This window comes from Siphateles boraxobius, unplaced genomic scaffold (assembly GCF_051911475.1).
Source record: "Siphateles boraxobius isolate OS27281-9 unplaced genomic scaffold, OSU_SipBor_1 22, whole genome shotgun sequence".
Lineage (NCBI taxonomy): Eukaryota > Metazoa > Chordata > Actinopteri > Cypriniformes > Leuciscidae > Siphateles > Siphateles boraxobius.
The window spans coordinates 5020783-5040204 of record NW_027508833.1 but is presented as its reverse complement, the minus strand read 5'-3'; the positions used below and the strand labels follow the sequence as shown (position 1 = coordinate 5040204).

At 36.9% G+C, this 19422-nt stretch overlaps 2 protein-coding genes across 3 annotated transcripts; both read left to right on the top strand.

Annotated features, from left to right (window-relative positions):
* The first annotated feature begins 10 nt into the window (after positions 1 to 10).
* On the top strand, positions 11 to 10937 carry fam161b (FAM161 centrosomal protein B). Of its 2 annotated transcripts, none has more exons than XM_077238471.1 (9): positions 11 to 298; positions 1563 to 1847; positions 3061 to 3476; positions 4257 to 4588; positions 4679 to 4800; positions 6313 to 6480; positions 6575 to 6674; positions 6752 to 6918; positions 7283 to 10937. In XM_077238471.1, the coding sequence occupies exons 2-9, from the start codon at positions 1771 to 1773 to the stop codon at positions 7362 to 7364; spliced, it is 1464 nt and encodes a 487-aa protein (XP_077094586.1). In that variant the 5' UTR covers positions 11 to 298; positions 1563 to 1770; the 3' UTR covers positions 7365 to 10937. The 2 variants fall into 2 exon arrangements, with proteins under 2 accessions (XP_077094586.1, XP_077094585.1); XM_077238470.1 differs by having other exon boundaries at positions 39 to 298; positions 1537 to 1847.
* Positions 10938 to 13382: 2445 nt separating this feature from the next.
* Positions 13383 to 19045, top strand: ngb (neuroglobin). Its single transcript, XM_077238449.1, has 5 exons — positions 13383 to 13598; positions 13841 to 14077; positions 15042 to 15150; positions 16728 to 16847; positions 17023 to 19045. Exons 2-5 carry the CDS (start codon positions 13980 to 13982, stop codon positions 17173 to 17175), a joined length of 480 nt encoding a protein of 159 aa, XP_077094564.1. The 5' UTR covers positions 13383 to 13598; positions 13841 to 13979; the 3' UTR covers positions 17176 to 19045.
* Positions 19046 to 19422: the final 377 nt, after the last annotated feature.

Below are 19422 nucleotides of genomic sequence, written 5' to 3'. Positions count from 1 at the left end.
TTATTTAAATAATATACTCTCTATCAGTCAACAACATGTATGCGTGTTTTTTTGCTGCATAAAATGTTTGCTGTGAAAAGATGGTATGTTGTATCTAACATTCCTAAAGGAAATTCAGTTTAGGATTCGGTGTGCGTGTTCAGCCGCTGGTGGGTGGAGATTGTCATCGGTGCAGAGATCATAATATTTGCTGATTCCAAGGAAATGGAGTGTGTCTTGATCTTTTACAGTACATGGATGAGTGTTTGAATGATTTCCTCATAGCGGGCCTGATCACACCATGGATCAGATGACGATGGTGAGAATAAAGCAATGTCGGACGAGGTTATACGATACCAGAGTGTGCGTTCAAATGAGAAACAAGTGTCTGATATATTTCCAGTGCATTTATCGATTTAACAGTAATCCGCTTGTTTTATTAATGTGTATAAAGATATTTTTAATCGCTTCTAACAGCGGTGAACAACAATAACAGAGCGTAACTATGCGCGTTTCGGGTTGCCATAGTAACAACAACATGCTGTCGACATTCAACAGGGCTCACCTAGCTAAGAAAAAAAAATAAGCTAAGAAAATCAACAACAGACAAACACAATATTTTGATGACATTTTTACAGTGCTGGGTAGTAACGGATTACATGTAGGCCTAATATAGATGATGTAATCCGATTCCAAAATATAAGTAATTGTAATTAGATTGTATTACGTTTTAAAATACTTGTAGGCTAATCAGACTAGTGGCTTTTTTATTGATTAGGGTTATGGCTAACATTAACTCTAAGCCTAACCTTTACAGACATCATTTCACTTTTAAGAAGTGCTGTTTTCTCAACATTGCAACATCACATATCAAATTAGCTCTTGACGAACACATTGATTATTATTTGAATTATCACTCTTTCAACCATGTAGCCTATGATTACTGTCTTTGGAAGGCTTTTGTCTTTTAAACACGTTAAAATGTACAAATTAACATCATTTCATATTTACATGCAGACGGTGCAGGGATTCCCCAACCTTTTCGTCAGCTGAACCTCTAGCTTTGACCTGATATATTTACTTGAAGTTCCCCTGAGATTTAAAGTTAAAGGGATAGTTCAACCCAAAAAAAAAAAAAAATTCTGTCATCATTTACTCACCTTCATGTCATTCCAAGCATGTTAGACTTTTGTTTATCTTCATTCATCCAGTCCAATTGGCCTTACAATATGTAATGCAGTACAATGTTCCGTGTATATACTATCAAAATTTGTTTACAGTAGTTTTAGTTATACTGCATGCCATAATGCACATTTAGGGGTGTTTTTTGCATGCTAAATTACATCTTCATGGGTGACTGTTTTATTTACATTTACTCATTTTTAATAGACACTTATTCAAAGCAACTTACAAATGAGGAGTGATTAATCTTAAAAAGGCAATAAACATGATAAGTGCTAGTCATACAAATTTTCAGAAATCGCTCTTTCATCTCCTTTAGTTCATCATTTAATCAATCAATCCAACAAACAAACTAAATACACATTGTCTGTTCAGATCTCTCCCACTTTTGCTATCTCTAGATCTGAAGAGGGAGACAATGTGCATGTTTCGAAAGGCCTGCTGCCCTTCAATGAGGACCTGAATAAGTCTGAACTATCTCTTGAGGTGCATTTGGAGGCTCTAAAGGCCAAACGCAAGCAACAGCTGGAGAATTTGGAGCTTCAGCTTCATACTGGGCTGGAGAAGCGGGTCCTGCAGAACTCAGTGCTCACTAGCAGCTCTGAGTGGATGCTTAAAACCAATATACTGCAGCAGAGCATCAGCGATCATCATGGCCGAAACTCTGAGAAACGCAAACACCACAGGTAATTCGAGTCTTAAAGGGTTAGTTCACCCAAATATGAAAATTCACCCTCGTGTTGTTCCAAATCCGTAAAACTTATGTTCATCTTTGGAACACAAATTTTTAATTTAATACATTTAATAAAATCTGAGAGCTTTCTGTCCTGCCGTTGACAGTCTACTCTACGCCACTACCAATTTGACGCTTCAAAAAGTTCATAAAGAGATTGCAAAAACTAAACTACATGAACTGAGCGGTTTAGGCTAAATTTTCTAAAGACTCGATTTATATGATGAACAGATTGAATTTAGACTTTTATTCACATTTAAACATTGATCAGGTCAACATAAACAGAAGCTTAAAGGGTAACTAAACACTAAAACTACTTTTTTTAGTTAATGATCTGTAAGAATGGCGCTTCATAAATGCTGTTCATTGATTCCAGTAAATTTTTTGACATTTGGGTTTAAAGTGTTTTAATTCTACAATATATGGTATAAAAATGTCTGAGTGCTGCCCTCTTCAGGTTGAACGGTGGCTACTGCAGTTGAATTTTCCTATTGGTGTTTGCAGTGGTTCGTGACGCAGCGGTTGTTCGTGACGTAGGCAGGTTCCATACAAAGAGATGCGTCTCAGGTACACGCCCCCTCCGCTGGGCTCTGCCCACTTTTCCAGCATTTTTCAAATATTGCCAGTGGGTGGAGTCAGGCTCTGACCAGGGGTTTAGTTACCCTTTATCCGTACATGCTTGACTCGTGAGAATAAACCATTGGTTCATGCTGAAGCTCAAACGTGCTGCGTACCACGAGAATGAACCTCATACGTCAATGAACATTACAATCAACCTCGTTCTCACACGTCAAGCAAGCATGCTTGATCTTGATCTTTTTTGATTTATGTTTAAATGATGAATCTGTTCATCATATAAAGCAATCAAGTCTCTTCAGAAAATATGGACTAAACCGCTTAATTCATTTGGACTAGTTTTACGATCTCTTGATTAACTTTTTGAAGCATCAAAGTGGTAGTTGCGTAGCTGTCAATGGAGGGACAGAAAGCTCTCATATTTCATCAAAAAGATCTTCATTTGTGTTCCGAAGATGAACGAAAGTCTTACAGGTTTGGAACGACATGATGGTGAGTAAAGGATGACAGATTTATTTTGGGTGAATTAATCCTTTAAATGTGATAACTATGTTTGGCTTGAAACATACATCTTCCACTCTTGTTTTCAGCTCAAAGGTTATTCTGCAGAATTTGACCCCAAGTGGAATCAAGGCACCAAGAACTTCCCAGGGAACGGTGACAGAGAGACAGAGGAAGCCTCTCCCTCAAGATTCACAAAAAGTGAAAGAAGAGGCAGACCTGGTTGAGTGTCAGAAACAGTTTTGTGTTGTTCCTGTCCCTGAGCACATCTCTAAGCCTCTTTATGATAACCTCATCCATGAACAAGAGCGCTTGAGGAAGGAAGGTCGTGAGCAGAGGAGAGATTTCCTCTTGACCATGCAGAAGCCCTTCAGGTTCCACAAGAGGGAGGAGAAGAAGAAGGAGATGGACCCTGCCAATAAAAGTGAAAAAACACAACCAGTTTGTGTGAGGAAACCTATACCCAAAGCAGCCTCAGACCCCCTGTTTCCTAAACAGTTGAAAGGTGCCATTTATATGAACATTTAATCATAATAATCTAGAATATATATATTTTTATACTATTATACAATATACTTGCACTATGGGTCAAAAGCATATTAGAATGATTACTGAAGGATCATGTGACACTGAACACTGGAGTAATGATGCTGAAAATTCAGCTTTGCCATCAAAGGAATAAATAACATTTGAAAATATATTCAAAATTTAAAGTATATTCAGTTATTTTATATATAACTATTTTTACTTAATGTTTGACCAAATAAATGCAGCCTTGGTGAGAAAAGAGACTTCTTTCAAAGCATTAAAACATCTTAATTATTCCAAACCAGTATATATTAGGGATGCACAATTTATCAGCCACCATTTCGGTGTTCATTTTAAGTTTACTGTTATCGGCCCAATAAAAATGATTTGCCCGATATATTAAAGCTAGTGACACGGATTTTAATGGTGAGAATTTTTTTTTGTAATCAGGATCTCAAAAATTATATAAAAACTTGGATTTAGATTTATCGGACAATATATCGGTTTTCAAACATAAAGAATTATCGGTTATCGTATCGGCCATCATTTTCATATCGTCTCATCCCTAATATATGCATGTACGAAACACCATATGTAACATATTTAATTGATAATTAAACATATTTAAAGGAAAACAAAAAACAAAATTCAAGTTTAATTTGAAGAATGTACATTTATTTACAATTTAATTAAAATAAGCCATAATGCAATCACCCTCATTTTACTCTGAAACTGTGTTCATGTGATGGTGGCTCAGAACAGGAGCAGCAAAGGAAGATTCGCATTCATCTGAGAGCCCAGGAGACTCTGAAAGCTTCCTCAGCACCCATTCAAAGGAATGAAGCCAGTGCAGATAGCCAGATCCGCAGTGCTCAGAAGAGCAAAAACAAGATGCTTGGTTATTTGGACCAGAAGCTGTCCTTCAGACCTAAAACTAACGCCGCTGTGCCTGACTTTGACAAGCTCTACCAGGTCTTTCAACAGAAGGCAATGGAGACAGCAGAGAGGAGAGATGTCACTCAGTGTAAACCCTTCCAGCTGCGCACATCTGCACTACAGCCTCGCCACAGGAGTCCAGAAAACCCACAGGTCGCCATTTTCATCAATTGATTTTAGTGGCCTGATGAACTTTTGAAGATTTCTTAAACATATATTTTTTTTGTAACTTTTCAAAACTAGAAATCTAAAGACAAAACAAGTCTAAAGAGAAGCAGTTCATTTGGTGGCCTGACATCACTGTCTATGGATACTCTTCCAACTTACATAACAGATGCTGCCAGGAAAAGATCCACGGCTGTAAGGTGAGCCTGTTGCTGCTTACATTTTCACAATTTTATGAATGACTAATTTCCAACAAAATCTGACTTTAAATACTGTTTTCCTGTTTAATACACTCAATCATAGTCTCGTTTTTATCACAGTTCATGACTTCACTGTATTTCAAAGAAAGACAACATATTAGTAATTTTTTTAAATAAAATCTTATTCCACCTCTTTACTATTTTAAACTGATGCCGAACAGCTATTTAAACATTGTTTTGGGCTAATATTCTAACAAAGTTATACAAATTAAATTAAATTAAAAACCTCTTAATGTAAAACAGTTTATGGGAATAATTGATAAAGCAATAATCAAAAATAAAATAAATGATTTAAAGCAATAAACAATAATTAAAATATTTAAAAATATGTAGCTTGGAATATTAAAAATGTATTATTACACTTAAAAGTTCACTTTAAAGATTTTTTGGTAACACTTTATTTTACAGTGTCCTTGTTACATATGTTACATGTAATTACCATAGTAATAACAGTAAATTATGCATAATTACATGCAATTAACCTTCAACCAAATCCTGATCCTATCCTAACCCTATAGTAAGTACATGTAGTTAATTAATATTACACTGTACTTAAATATTTAATTACACTGTAACAATGACACCTTAAATAAAGTGTAACCGATTTTTTTCGGGTTTTTTTTTACCATGTTTGCACCATAATTTGGTTTGTTATAGGACTGTATGTACCATAGATGTTACTGTATGTATGCACATATAATTTGATTAATTCCATTAAAAAAAGTGTTGATTTATTTAAAGTGCCTCATATTTTTGAGTAGAATAAAAGTTCTGCAAAGTTTCAGAAATCAAAGTGCATGATAAATGGAGTTATTGTCCCCTAAAAGAAAGAACCAATTCTGAACTGCCTGAAACAAGTCGTCAGTGATTCGTCTTACTTCCTGCATGACCCTATATAGGTTTGTAACACATTTGCATAATGCCAGCCTATGATCTTCATTGGCTGCCCGTGAACATGTCTACTTTGCCCCGTCCTCAAACACTGTAGTTGTAGGTGAGACTGAAAGAGTTTGGTTAGTGTTGCCGACATGTCGAGAAGATGCTTTTTTCTGCGTTGCAAAAGCAAATCCACTTTGCATGCACTTCCAAAGGATGAGGACTCGGGCTCAGAAGTGATACAGTAAAACTGACGCCATCGTATAGAGCTGAAATTCAGATTTGGTAATGGACGTTTCATATCTGACACACACTGTTAGCGGTAGGCCAATCACAACAGATTGGGCCGTCTGACCAATCAGAGCAGATTGGTTGAACCATTTCAGTGTAATGCTGCAGTATATATTATGAGAAAATGAAAGTTTTTTTTTTACCTTGGATGCATGTAAACCTGTTGTAGGGGACCTCCAAAACAAAGTCAGTAACCTTTAAAATACCATAGTAGGGGCACTTTAATAAATTGTGCTTTTTTTATTATCCTAAAAAAAGGTGATGTTCAATCTGCCTGTCATACAGGAGATCTCTGGAGCTGAAGGACCTCAAGGAGCAGGAGAACGCAGAGTGGATGAAGCAGCACAGAATTAAATCTCAAGCCATGAGCGGTGCATTGGCAATGAGAGCCAAAGCAATGGACCCCCATAAGAGTCTTAAAGAGGTCTACCAGGGCAAACTCAAACTGCATCGGTGAGTACTTTGGAAAAAATGGACAATATCGACTGTGATGAATGAACAAGCCATAAGGAATGTAATAACTGATTATGGGTGCTTGTGAATGTAGGCAAGCTGATCTGGAGAGAATGAAAGATTATCAAAAAGAGCTGAAGGAAATCAAATCACGAGTGACAGCTCGCCCATACCTCTTTGAGCAGGTGTCGCAGGTACACTCATTGAAATTCTTTTCTGAATAATTCAACATATTTAAATTTTACCGTATGCATATATCTAATGCTTTCAGGAAAATGCCAAGAATAATGTTGAACGCAGATATAGGAACACTTTGAAACAAGCAGGTTTGGACGAAAAGTTCGTGAGATCAAAGGGAGAAACAAGTAAGACCAACCATGTGGAAAATGAGTCTGTGGATGAGGATCATAACAGCACTGAAAGCGAAACCCAGAAGAGGTATGGAGACACATGAATTGTGGGGGTTTAAAATAATATGTGTTATTATGATTATCACAGAGCAGAACTAATCTGATCAGTGCAAAGATTTAACAGTGTGTTAAAGTGTTTATAGTTTTGATGAAAGGTTTGACATTACTTCCTCTCTTGTGACCCATTCAAAATAAAATCATCTTGCTCAAGGGAAAACCAATAGATGTGGTTTACTTTTGACATATGAGAAGATCTATTTATCAAAGATCTTTCTTTTTAAGATTTTAAGTCATCCCTGAATAAACTTTATTGTCACTGGCATAGTGAAAAAGTAACCATGCGAATTTTATGATGTAGCGGTCATACGGTTCTACTATCGTCTTTTTTACAGTGCAGGAAGTGGGGAAAACAGTGTCACAAATGAGGAGGAAAAAGAAGGGAATGTGGAAACCAAAGAGGAAGAGTTGTGCTGACAGAAGACATGTTTGGAGGCCAGTGTATTCCATCAATATTCCATATGTGCAGGGGAGACTGTGGTCAGACAAGAAATCGCTGGTAGATCATTTCAGTTTTGAAATATTATGTTGTGTATGTATTTTTTCAAACTTGATTGTAGATTTGCTTTATACATATTGTGCTAATGATGCAGTGTGGGTCTTTAAACAGCTGAGACCTCTTGTATTTTAACGGATTTATAATACAGAGGGGATAATGAATATTCAAGAAATTCCATTTGGGCGTCATAACATTTAAAAAAAAACAGAAATCAGTTTAATTTTATGATTCTAAGTATGTTAGGGGGCTACCGACTCAACAAAGAAAGAAATAACCCCAAAAAACCATTGGCAACCATATTAAAAGCAGTATATTTGCCTTAGTTCTACTTACTGCACATTAAATCATCTTATATACCACAGAAACAGCTCTTGGGCCTGGTGTTGGGCTCCTTCAAGGTTTGCAAATGGTAAATTGGGGAATCCTTGTCTTAGCACAAACACATCTTCCACCTAGAGTCTGTCAAATGTGGTTTTGAACGTCTGCTATAATTATAAACTATAACTGTCACAGAGGATAGCTTTATTCATGAAACTCTATTTGAATAAATAACATTCTATGACAACTCTTCTTTAGCACAAGGCCCATCTGAAATTCTCATTCCTGAAGTCAGACTATTTTGAGAGTCAGCACTGGTTGAGTAAACAGTCCTGTGTATTTATCCGCTATTGGAAAAAGAGTTTGTGCTAGTGCATTTGGCCCCATCAACAGCTTTTTACTCCAACTTCCCTACATAGGGACATTTTCTTCAGTCCTAGTTGGATTTTTAGTGTTTTTTTTTAAGGAATTTGTGTTTGGAATGGGAATGGGAAGTTCTTGCTTATTTTAAAGATTTCAAGGCTTAATTTCTGCTTTTGCTTCAACTTGATAATCTTTAGATGGAATTACTTGAAACGGGCTATGTAGCATGCAGTGCATTTTATGGGTAAAATCCGGCTTTTGGAGAAAATATGATATAGCCAACCCTGTCAATTTCAGAATAAAGTTGTTTATTTTATCAATCCTTGTGCTCATAGGGCTGAAATCTAAATAAGTACTGGTCTGAGGGAAATGAGCGAACTTGTGAAAATGTCCTCCTAGTTTCACCTAATGATACCCATTAATTTTGTCTTGGTAATATGAGGTATAGTATGAATGAATGAATGAATGAATGAGGCATTTATATAGCCTGTTTCATATGTGCTACTTTACAATCATGTCGGGGTCTCTCCTCTATCACCACCAGTGTGAGCATCCACTTGGATGATGCGAAGGCAGCCACAGTACAACGGCGCCAGTGCGCTCACAACACACCAGCTATATGTGGAGAGAGGACAGAGAGTGATAGAGCCAATTCAATGGATGGGGATTATTAGGAGGCCATGATTGGCTAGGGCCATCGGAGGGAATGTGGCCAGGACACCAGGGTTACACCCCTACTCTTTACGTGAAGTGCCATGGGATTTTTAATGACCACAGAGAGACAGGACCTGGGTTTAACGTCTCATCCGAAGGACGGTGCTTTTTGTCAGTATAGTGTCTCCATCACTCTACTGGGGAGTTAGGACCCACACAGACCACAGGGTGAGCGCCCCCTGCTGGCCTCACTAACACCTCTTCCAGGAGCAGCCTGGTTTTTTCAGGAGGTCTCCCATCCAGGTACTGACCAGGCTCAACCCTGCTTAGCTTCAGTGGGAAACCACTGAGAGGGTGATATGGCAGTAGGGCTTAGAGAATGCATAGAAGTATGTACTTCACTGGTAATGGGAATGTCAGGGGGTCAAGATTTGTTAAAGTCATGTAAAAAAATATATATTTACAAAAACAGCACCACGAAGTTGTACAAGTGATAAACTGTAGATTTTCTTTTAGCCCTGAGTTGGTGTTGGTGTGACACTAGATATGTACCTTTCCACCAACATGGATGGATGCATGTTTTTCAAAGTACCGCGAGAACGATTAGAGAGCAGACGGCTCTGTGTATGCTTTCGAATCGCTCGAAATCAGATTCAAACCACATATGGAGGTGGTTTGATGTAATACCAATCAGATTTTTACAGATGCGTCTGAGTCTGGACGCTCTGGCTGCTCAAATCAGATTCCACTCTTAACACGACATAGCAGTAACCTCAAAACTGGTGACGGAAATTGTGTTCAAATGATATGTCCAAAGATTTCATTTTCCTGTGCGACGGAGGAGTTCTGCACCGAAACTCAACAGGATGCTTATTTGAAAGCCTCATCACATACGTGTATATTCCTGCAAAAAGATTGTTTGTCTGGACTCACAAATCGTATTTGATTACTTGCAATTAATAGTGTGGACAGTCTGCCTTAAAAGATCTGATTTGAGAATCCGATTTGCCTGCAGTCTGAACATAACCTCTGATGTCACACACCGACCGGTCTGCACAGCGCCGCTTTAAGTTGAACACAACGATTGTAATTACAAACTCACCAGGAGGACTTAGTTCACACTTGTAGTTTGGTTCGATTGGTCCGGAGCAAAAAAATAAACATTTAGTCCAGGTCCGTTTAGCATTCACATTGGCATTTTAACACCAAATCTAAAGATACCGAACTAAAAGGCATAGGGGATATGTTTACAACCTGATTGGTGGGCTTTTATTGTGTATATTTTGCGGCAGAACTTACCGTGTGCCTGGCTAAATGCGCTCGCTGTATTTGCATAGCCGACATATGATGGTAATTTGAACAGCTGAGAACTCGTGAAGAGCTTATAAAATGTGTAAAGGAGTCAAAACAGCATCAGGAATCCCTTCATCACACACACACGAAGATCTGCTTTGAGGAGATGCGATTCTGATGCCTGTAACGACTGTGATGGGCAACATCACGACTATGATGAGAAAAAACACGTATACTTGAGCATTCTGTCCTTTTTAGGGTCACATCTTGTGACATCATGTCCTGTTTTTGGTTCGCTTACATGTCTTTGGTCCATGTTGTGTTCATATTTAATTTGCATCAGAGTTCATTTGGAAGCGGACGAGACCCATCTTTTCAACGGTCTCGTCTCGGTCCGATTCACTCTTATTCAAATGAATCGCACTAACAGAGCAATGGTACCAATGGATTGTTTTAATCAAAACAAACATGCAAAGTGTGAACACACAAATGCACCATTAGCCTTTGCTGGTAGGTGATGTAATTACACCATTATGTTTGCAAAAAGCATCTTTCTCCAGTGATGACCATTCAGAAGTAGCCATATTCTGATGAAATACATATTTTTGCGATTTTACGAAACATTTACACTACCATGTCATAAAGTAGTGGCTTGATACAACTGCATTCCTGGTTGCAAGTTTTTTTTTTTCAAACTTTTTGGGTTCATAAATTTGACAAAAAAACGCCGTGGCAGCTCCAGCCTCACATTATGATAATGATGCAAATCTAAGGATACCATTCTAAGAAATTCATTTAATTTTGTCATGTGTCAGTGGAGGTTTTTGTTAAATTTGTAGCTATTAATAAAGTTGACTGGCAAACTCTGTGTCTATCTATGTTTCATGCACACTCAAAATGACTTGACTGATGTGTCAGTTTCAGAGGACAGAACGCTGCGATTGAGTGACAGCTAACTGAAAGTTCAAGTGCTCCTGCGAGGTCACCATGGCAACTGTGCTCTCTCCTGTGCTTTGGGTCTTGCTGTCACAACTGAATGTCCCTTACATTGACAACATGTTAGATATAGCTCTGAATCAAGTAGGACATAATGTGCACATTATTTAGGGAATCGCTGAAAAACTTATTTGTTCACCTTCTACATGCGATCAAGAAGATATATAATAAACAAAACAAACATTAACTGATTGACTAATATGTCTTAATAAGCATAAGAACTCTTTGTCTATTTTAAATGTTTTGAAAGTCTCTTATGCTCACCAAGTCTGCTTTTTTGAAATAAATAAAAAACAACAATATTGTGAAATATTACAATTTAAAAGAATGACTTTCTATTTTTATATATTTTAAAATGTACTTTATTTCTGTGAGGCCAAGCTGAATTTTCAGCATCATTATTCTTTCATTACATTCTTCAGTGTCACATGATACATCAGAAATCTTTCTGATATGCTGATTAATGCTCAAGAAACATTCCTTTTATATAATAGAAAAGATAGAAATAGAAAGTTCAAAAGAACATCATAGATTTTTTGTAACATTTGATTAATGCATCCCTGCTGAATAAAGTATTAATTTCTTAAAAAAATGTAATCTTACTGACCTTAAACTTTTGAACGGTAGTAAATGTTCAACAAAGACAACCATTTTTTCTAAGTAGGGCTCTATGAAAAAAAAAAGTTAATAATGTAATATTGTATGCATTTATAGATTCTTGAGAATCTATTTAATTTTGGGTTCTGTAGCTCATCAATTATTTTCTAAAGAACTTTTTCCATGGTTTTCTGATGGGACGAAGCTCTACAATTCTAATTGGAATCTTTATTTAAGTAAAGAAGAGATGCTTTTAAGTAGAGATGCACCAATGTATTGGCCAATAATCTGTGTCGGCAAATAAAAATCAAGCAATAAATTGTTTTATTTACAAAGTCCGGGAGGACCACGTTCAGATAATTAACCTGATTAACACAAGAGGAGCGCATTCAGTTAATCAACTCAATTAATGATTAGAGGAATATATACAGCAGACTTACCTCTTTTTACCTTACTCTACTTAATTATATGTAAGTGTGAACTTGTCAAATGGCATTTTGACGCTCTTAAATGTGACGTGACAGATTGCTGTGGTAGCACCTCAGTTCAAGCATCAGCGTGAAGCATGAGTCTTTTCTTCCACTTTAAATTAAAGTGTTAAAAAGTTTTTAATACAAGCTCGAAAAAAAAACATGCATGAACATCAGAAGGTATGTTGAAAAATAAAGTAGGCTACAACTTACAGAAATGGATCATGTCTCATGTAATCGCTCAATTAGTGTTTCAGTTGATGAAAGACAGAAGAATTTCACTTAAACTTGCATTGACCTCAAGAAATTTGTTCAAATGTTGTTAGTTAGCTATAAATAAACACTTAAGAGGAGTTTATACTGTATGATATATGAATGTTTGAATAGCCTAAATTTTTCAACGAAGATGAGTGTTTATGAAAACTACCTTATATGCAACTAAATTGCATAAAAACATTTCAGTTTTTATTTGAGTGTAATTATTATATCTGATAGTAAATAGCAGTTGAATATAATAGCTCTATTGTTAATTTTAACCTCTAATATGCATGTACTAATGTACCAAATGAGAGGGTTCCCTGTATAGTTTGCAGCATCATTTGGGAGTTGTTGTTTTTTTCATTAAGAATTATTAACTATCGGTATCGGCATCGGCAGCTATCATTCTGAATAATCAGCAGCTGAGAAATTTAGTATCGGTGCATCTCTACTTCTAAGCACTAAGAATGCAGTGATGCAGTTAATTTAACTAATTCCACAGTGTGGAAGAATACCACCTTAAGCAAGCCAAGGAATTTTTTTTTGATGCTTTACAGTTAGGCTATTTGAAAACAAAGTTCTTTGAATCTTTATCTTCTTTCACTCATTCATATTAGATCTACATGTTTTCTTTGATTATATGCATACGGAGTGCATGAATGTGTTATTATTTTGTTGATGGCCAGACTCTCACCTGTAGGAGGAGCTATGGCTCGTAACATGGCGCTATTACTAGGAGCAGTGGAGATCAGAGATATTTCCATTCTATTCTTATTTACTGTCCATATGAACACAATATCACAAGGATGAGAGCATTTAAGACAGTGTGATTGATTAAAAATAGATCTATACATTGTTGTTTTTTGTTGCCAACACAGTCTCTTCATCTCAGTTTGAATGCACATCAAGCAGCATCTATGAGGTTACATGCAGCAGAAAGGGGAGAGGGAGCAGATAGATGGAGAGATAAAGAGAGAGAAAGTGAGTGAGTGTTTGCATGTGTGTGAGAGAGCGGGGGGAGCAAAGAGGAAAAGAGAGAGGAAGAGAGTGAGACAAAGAAAGAGAGAAAGAGAGAGAGCAAACACAAGGATAGCAGGCTTGACATATACATATTCGCAGTGAACAAACAGTCGTCCTAATGCCAGAGAAAGACAGACGAAGCCAGTGAGAGAAGAAGGTCACCTCTAGAGCAGTGAAGGAACGGTACGTCGGCTTCACACACTGTTTATTGTGACCATAAAGTCAAGGCTAAGTTAGGTTTCTTCTCTTCTAGATGTTGAGTGCATGAAGCATTTGTCGGAAAGCGTTGGCAGTAAAATTGATTACAATGCATTAATGAAATGTATTTGAAAGGCTTTTTGATCCTATAGTCCCTCATGCACGCTTCTCTGATAGGTCTGATTTGTCCTGGGCGAATGATATCTGCAAATATATGCACTTCACAGGGGGGGGTTATACCTGAAGACTGAACTCTGGAAGCCTGGAAATGGGAATTCAGGAGGTCCTGCTTTAAACTGAAGAACACATTTTGATGCCACGACACTGAAAGACGACTAGGAATCACAGCATTACCCGAGGGTCACAATGGAGAAACTCTCTGAAAAAGAAAAGGGTCTGATCCGGGACAGCTGGGAGAGTCTGGGGAAGAACAAAGTGCCACATGGGATTGTAATGTTCACGAGGTAATGTATTTGTCGTGCTGCATGCTGGCTGAAACTCTTTTGCAGTCAGGGATAATGCTATTTGAATTAGTCTGCATGTTTATTTAGAAAGTTGCAAACAGAGTTGTGTGGCGTTCATTTACATCTACAGTACATTGTGTGTGTGTTTTTTTAGACAGAAGCATTTGTCAAAATAATTGAATAAAAATAATACAATTCATTTACAATAATTAACTATTTTTAAAATGATTAAATGGTTTGGTTTTTATGTAAAGCACAATGCATGCAGGACAGTAATTGGCAATCAAAATGGAGGATTGTTGCTTTCCATAACTCAAAGACTGTACTCTTCATGTAGGTATAGCAAATTAACAAACAAACTAAAGCGTAATCTCTTTAAATCCATCAAAAATTCCCCATCAGTCTCCCGCCGTCTGTTCCTCTAACCGCAGCTCAGTAAGAGGCTTGACTTGTTGCTTGGCGACAGGGAGCAGCAAGATCATTTTCATCAGAATCACCTTGTCGGAGGAAAGATGCTACCAAGTATCACTTTCCTGAGTATTTCTCTTCAAACTCACCATAAAGTCTAAAAATTACTTTCTTTGGAAAAAAAGTGAATGGACTTAAAGCTACAAAGAAAAAAGAATACACATTTTTCTGTTTTCTATTAGTCAAGGTTAAATTACTTATGTTACCTTATTTAATTTTATGTGAAGTAGTGCGATTAATCGCATCTAAGATAAAAGTTTGTAAATATATGTGTTTGTATTTATATACATATATATATATATATATATATATATATATATATATACACATACACACACACACACACACACACACACATTAACAAACTTTCATTTTAGATGTGATTCATCACGATTAATGATTTGACAGTCCTAGAAATAGGCAACTGTGGTTGAAGATCCATTGTCAGTGCACTGCTCTGTAGTGTTGACTGATTAACTGTAACATTTCTTGATAGGTTATTTGAGCTCGATCCAGCACTACTTACTCTCTTCAGCTACAGCACAAACTGTGGGGTCGCACCTGAATGCCTCTCCAGCCCAGAGTTCCTCGATCATGTCACCAAGGTGAGCTCAAGCCATGTCTCAATATGCATTCTTATGCGATCTTGAATCCTTGTGTTCCCGTTCAACATTATCATCAACTTGTCTCAAATACTCAACACTACTCAAAGAATGCATGAAATTACCTGGATGTGTTCTTGATATCGAGGATGCATTAAATGTAGACTTGAGAGAATCAAACAGTTGGAAATCCCAGAACTCATTGTGCGTGGACAAGAAGGCTGTGTATGTTTAAACAATACAAAAACACAAACATGCAGTGAATCATGAAAGTAAACATTTGCCTTCAATACATTTTATTTGCATATTTAAAAGAATCTTAGGTTACAGTTTATTTTAAGGTGTCTTTGTTACAGTGTTATTATACATTTTAGTACTACTGAGTAATATTAAGTAACTACAAGTACTTACTATAGGGTTAGGTTTGGTTTTAAGGTAAGTTGCTGTTAATTATGCATAATTTATAGTGCATGTAACATATGTGACAATGGCACTGTAAAATAAAGCAATACCAAATCTAAATATTGGCAAAGCATAGGCAATACAATACCCATGGTAAAATAATCTAAAAAAATATCGCAAAGTAATTAAACTTTGCTGGGACGGTCTGCAACAGGATCACAGCACATCTCAGTTCTCACAAAGATGCGTTCCGTGTCCTCGTGTCCGTCCGAGCTTTTTCAAGGTACTGTAGCCTGGAAAGACAAGTGTTTGCATCCAGATAGAACTGAGAAAAAGCTTTGGTGTGGCGTCGTTGCTAAAGTGGAGATGCTAGGCCGGTAAAAGGTTACTGGTTTGATCCTCAAGGAGCAAGGGTTTTGTCAAGATGGACAGATTAATCCTAACCCTACACCTGTGGTATGAGATGCACTTTTAAGTGTTTCCATAGGATGAGGGTTACTACCTACAGAAATAAGCCATGACCATGATGCATTTCAGCAAAGCTTGCACTCAGCTTGCTTCAGGGGTATTGTAATAAATTCACGGCACCACTCTTTAGCAAATTTGGCCGTACATTGATCATTTAGGGCCAGGGTGTTTGATCCTGCTCCAGGAGCCCGCAGAGTTTAGCTTCAACCCCAAATAAACACTCCTGAACTAGCTAATCATAATCTTTAGGATTACTCGAGACATCCAAGCAGGTGTATTGGCACAGGTGGAAGCTAAACTGCAGGATGTTGACCTTCCAGGATTGGACACAACTGATTTTGGCAAATGAACACTCCTACAGACCTTATGCACCAGAGAAATTTTGTGTTTGATCTTAGCTTAAGTGGATTTACTTATTGTAGAGTTAACAAAAGTTATCACGAGAATTGTAATTTTTGAGGCGCATGTCATTACAAATGGACCGGGAAGATTTTAAAACGAGCGGTTCATTCATAAATCTGAATTCATTCATAAATTCCGTCATGCTGTGGAAATACAAACCGGAAGGCAGAACACAACGAGCGCAGCGCTGAAAAGGGGTGTTGCTACATAAGATCTACAATGTTTATTTTTACACTAATTTTGGCCCAACTCCTGAGTTTACAGAAATGTGTTAAACCCAGCTCAAGAGTGGTTGTATATCTTCCCAGGTCATGTTAGTGATCGATGCAGCTGTGAGCCATCTTGATGACCTGCATACATTGGAGGACTTCTTGTTGAACCTGGGTAGGAAGCATCAGGCAGTTGGGGTGAAGCCCCAGTCCTTTGCTGTGAGTACACTTTAAGGTCTAGTCATCACTTACTAGTGATCTATGGTGACAGAAATTAGAAATTGCAGCCGTAACGCGCAAATGTCAAAGAAGACATTGAGACTGACATTGACACAGTCATTGTGATTTTTCAGACCATTGGTTGATGGATTGGATTTTTTCATGTGTTCATTAGGTGGTTGGAGAGTCCCTGCTCTATATGCTTCAGTCCAGCCTGGGTCCAGCCTACACAACACCACTGCGCCAGGCCTGGCTCAATATGTACAGCATCGTGGTATCAGCCATGACCAGAGGCTGGGCCAAGAATGGCGAACATAAGTCCAACTGAGAAGGAGGTTACTATAGAGGTCACCAGATGTATCTTCTCAAAAGTCTTTTTTAAAGAGTGAGGGGACTTGGATATGGGACCACCAAAAGTTCAGCTGAGTTGTGTTTTGGCTCCCTGAACAGTCCTAACTTTTGGTAGCTTGGTCTAACTGTAGACTAAGATTGTAGTTAGAGATGACAAAGCCTGTAAGGTTAAAGTATGCTTTTCAAGAGTCCAGGACATAGATAGTTTATGGTTGAAACTTCAAAAGCAAAATTTGCTTTGTACATATAGTATTGACTAAATGTATTTCCTCAAACTCTTAAATGACTGTCTTGATGTATTGATGTTTCAATGTATTGAGGTTTGACTATGCACATGTGAGCTTGGTCGACTTGAAAATGTTGTTTTATTCTGTCGCCTCTTGGAATCAGTTTAGATAAAGGCATTTGGAGTCACTACAATTTCACTTTAACCTTAAATTACACAGAATTAATCTTGCCTGTGCTGTGTTATAGTTAAAGTTTAGTTATGTTCAGTAAATTATCTGAGCATAGTAGTATTTGGCAATATGGTCCAAACGATAGTGTCAAAGACAATAAGCAATCAGTAGCCATAATGTTTTGATGCCATCCAAATGTTCATGTGAAATTTTGTTCGCCACATTCATCAACCATTATCAGTCTTTCTGGCGATGAAAGTAAATGACGAGAACTGTTACATCCGAAATAGCTTTTGGAATTTTCAGACTGTTAATTTATGAACCTGTGCCATGTCATAAGTTTACATTTCCATTGTATGGGATTATAATCGAAGCACTCTACTCGAAGGTTTACTTACGAAAGACTTGTGTAGACTGTACCTTAACATAAAGTGACTGTTAAATCATAACCAGATGATTTGTTCACTTATTTAGAATTGTAGATAGTCAAAAAGTGTTTATGATAAACGATCCACTCCAGTGGGCGTTATCTATATATAAGAATCTTTATTTCAGAGTTTTTGTTCGCAAACTTTCTGAATAATATTTTTAAAAAATAGTAAATTGCATTAGTTGGCTTATTACAACCTTGTAAGTTAAGAACATACACACTCTTATCTAAGATAAGAATATTTGTTGCCATAATTATGAGCTATAGAAAAATGTTAAAAGCGATGACAACCGTTTTGCTGCTATCATTAAAACATTAAATAGCTTTGTAGAAATGTTGTCCTCTTTATATGAGAGATATTTCTACATTTAAATTGTTCAGGCCAAGTACAACTGTCACAGATATTGAAACTGCTGGTACATTTTACATGTTACTTTATATGTCAATACCTACTTTAGGTATATAGACTTTTCTGTATATTTAGGTGTATGTGAATTGATTATTTAATTTCATGTGTTGCTCAATGGTGCACTGATACTTTTGTGTGTAAAAGGTATAATTTTCTTTCTCTTTCAAAGACTGTTCTCTTTTTCTGAATATGTTCCACCTAATGGCTTTCCTATAACCTCCTGTAACCTTCAAGAATTGAAAATCTTTTACAAAGATGCAATGGTTATAACATTTTCAAGTGAAAGTGTTCCTTTGTGATAATCTATGTTTATTGACCATTGAACTATTGTGTGTTTGTGTGTAGTGTTTGCTTTTGTGCTTTTTCTTTTAATATTCTGTGACTAAATTGTCTCAATGTCTACCTCACTGAAGCAGCTGATATTAAACAGCGATGTTATGGCTACTCAGTAACCAAAAAAGTTATATTTCACTTATACTGTACATCCTGTTTCTTTGGCCATTCACCAATCTAACTAGAATCAGGATCAGTCAAGGCTCTATGTAAACACATGTGTTTGAAGCTTATTTGTAATAAACGACAGAAATAAAGAATAACTTGGTTATAGGTCTCTGCTGGAAATTAGTGAATTGAGTTTCCATTTCAGCATGTTTGAACTCTCTATAGATATCCTTAATAATAGGCTTTTTATAATATTTATCGATCAGTTGATCAGCAAACAGTGGATAACTGCTGAACTTGATAAACTTTAAGGGACCTTACATTTTCCATGGTTAATTTTAAAGGGATGGTTGAAAATAAAAATGAAAATTCTGTCATCATTTACCTTCATGTCTGTCCAAACCCGTAAGACTTTCGTTCAACTTTGGAACACAAATGAAGTTATTTTCAATAAAATCTGAGAGATTTATGTTCCTCCATTGCAACCTTGCTGTAGCTAAAATGTTAGAAAAAGAAACCTAATGCCTAGTTCTGTCATAAAACTCT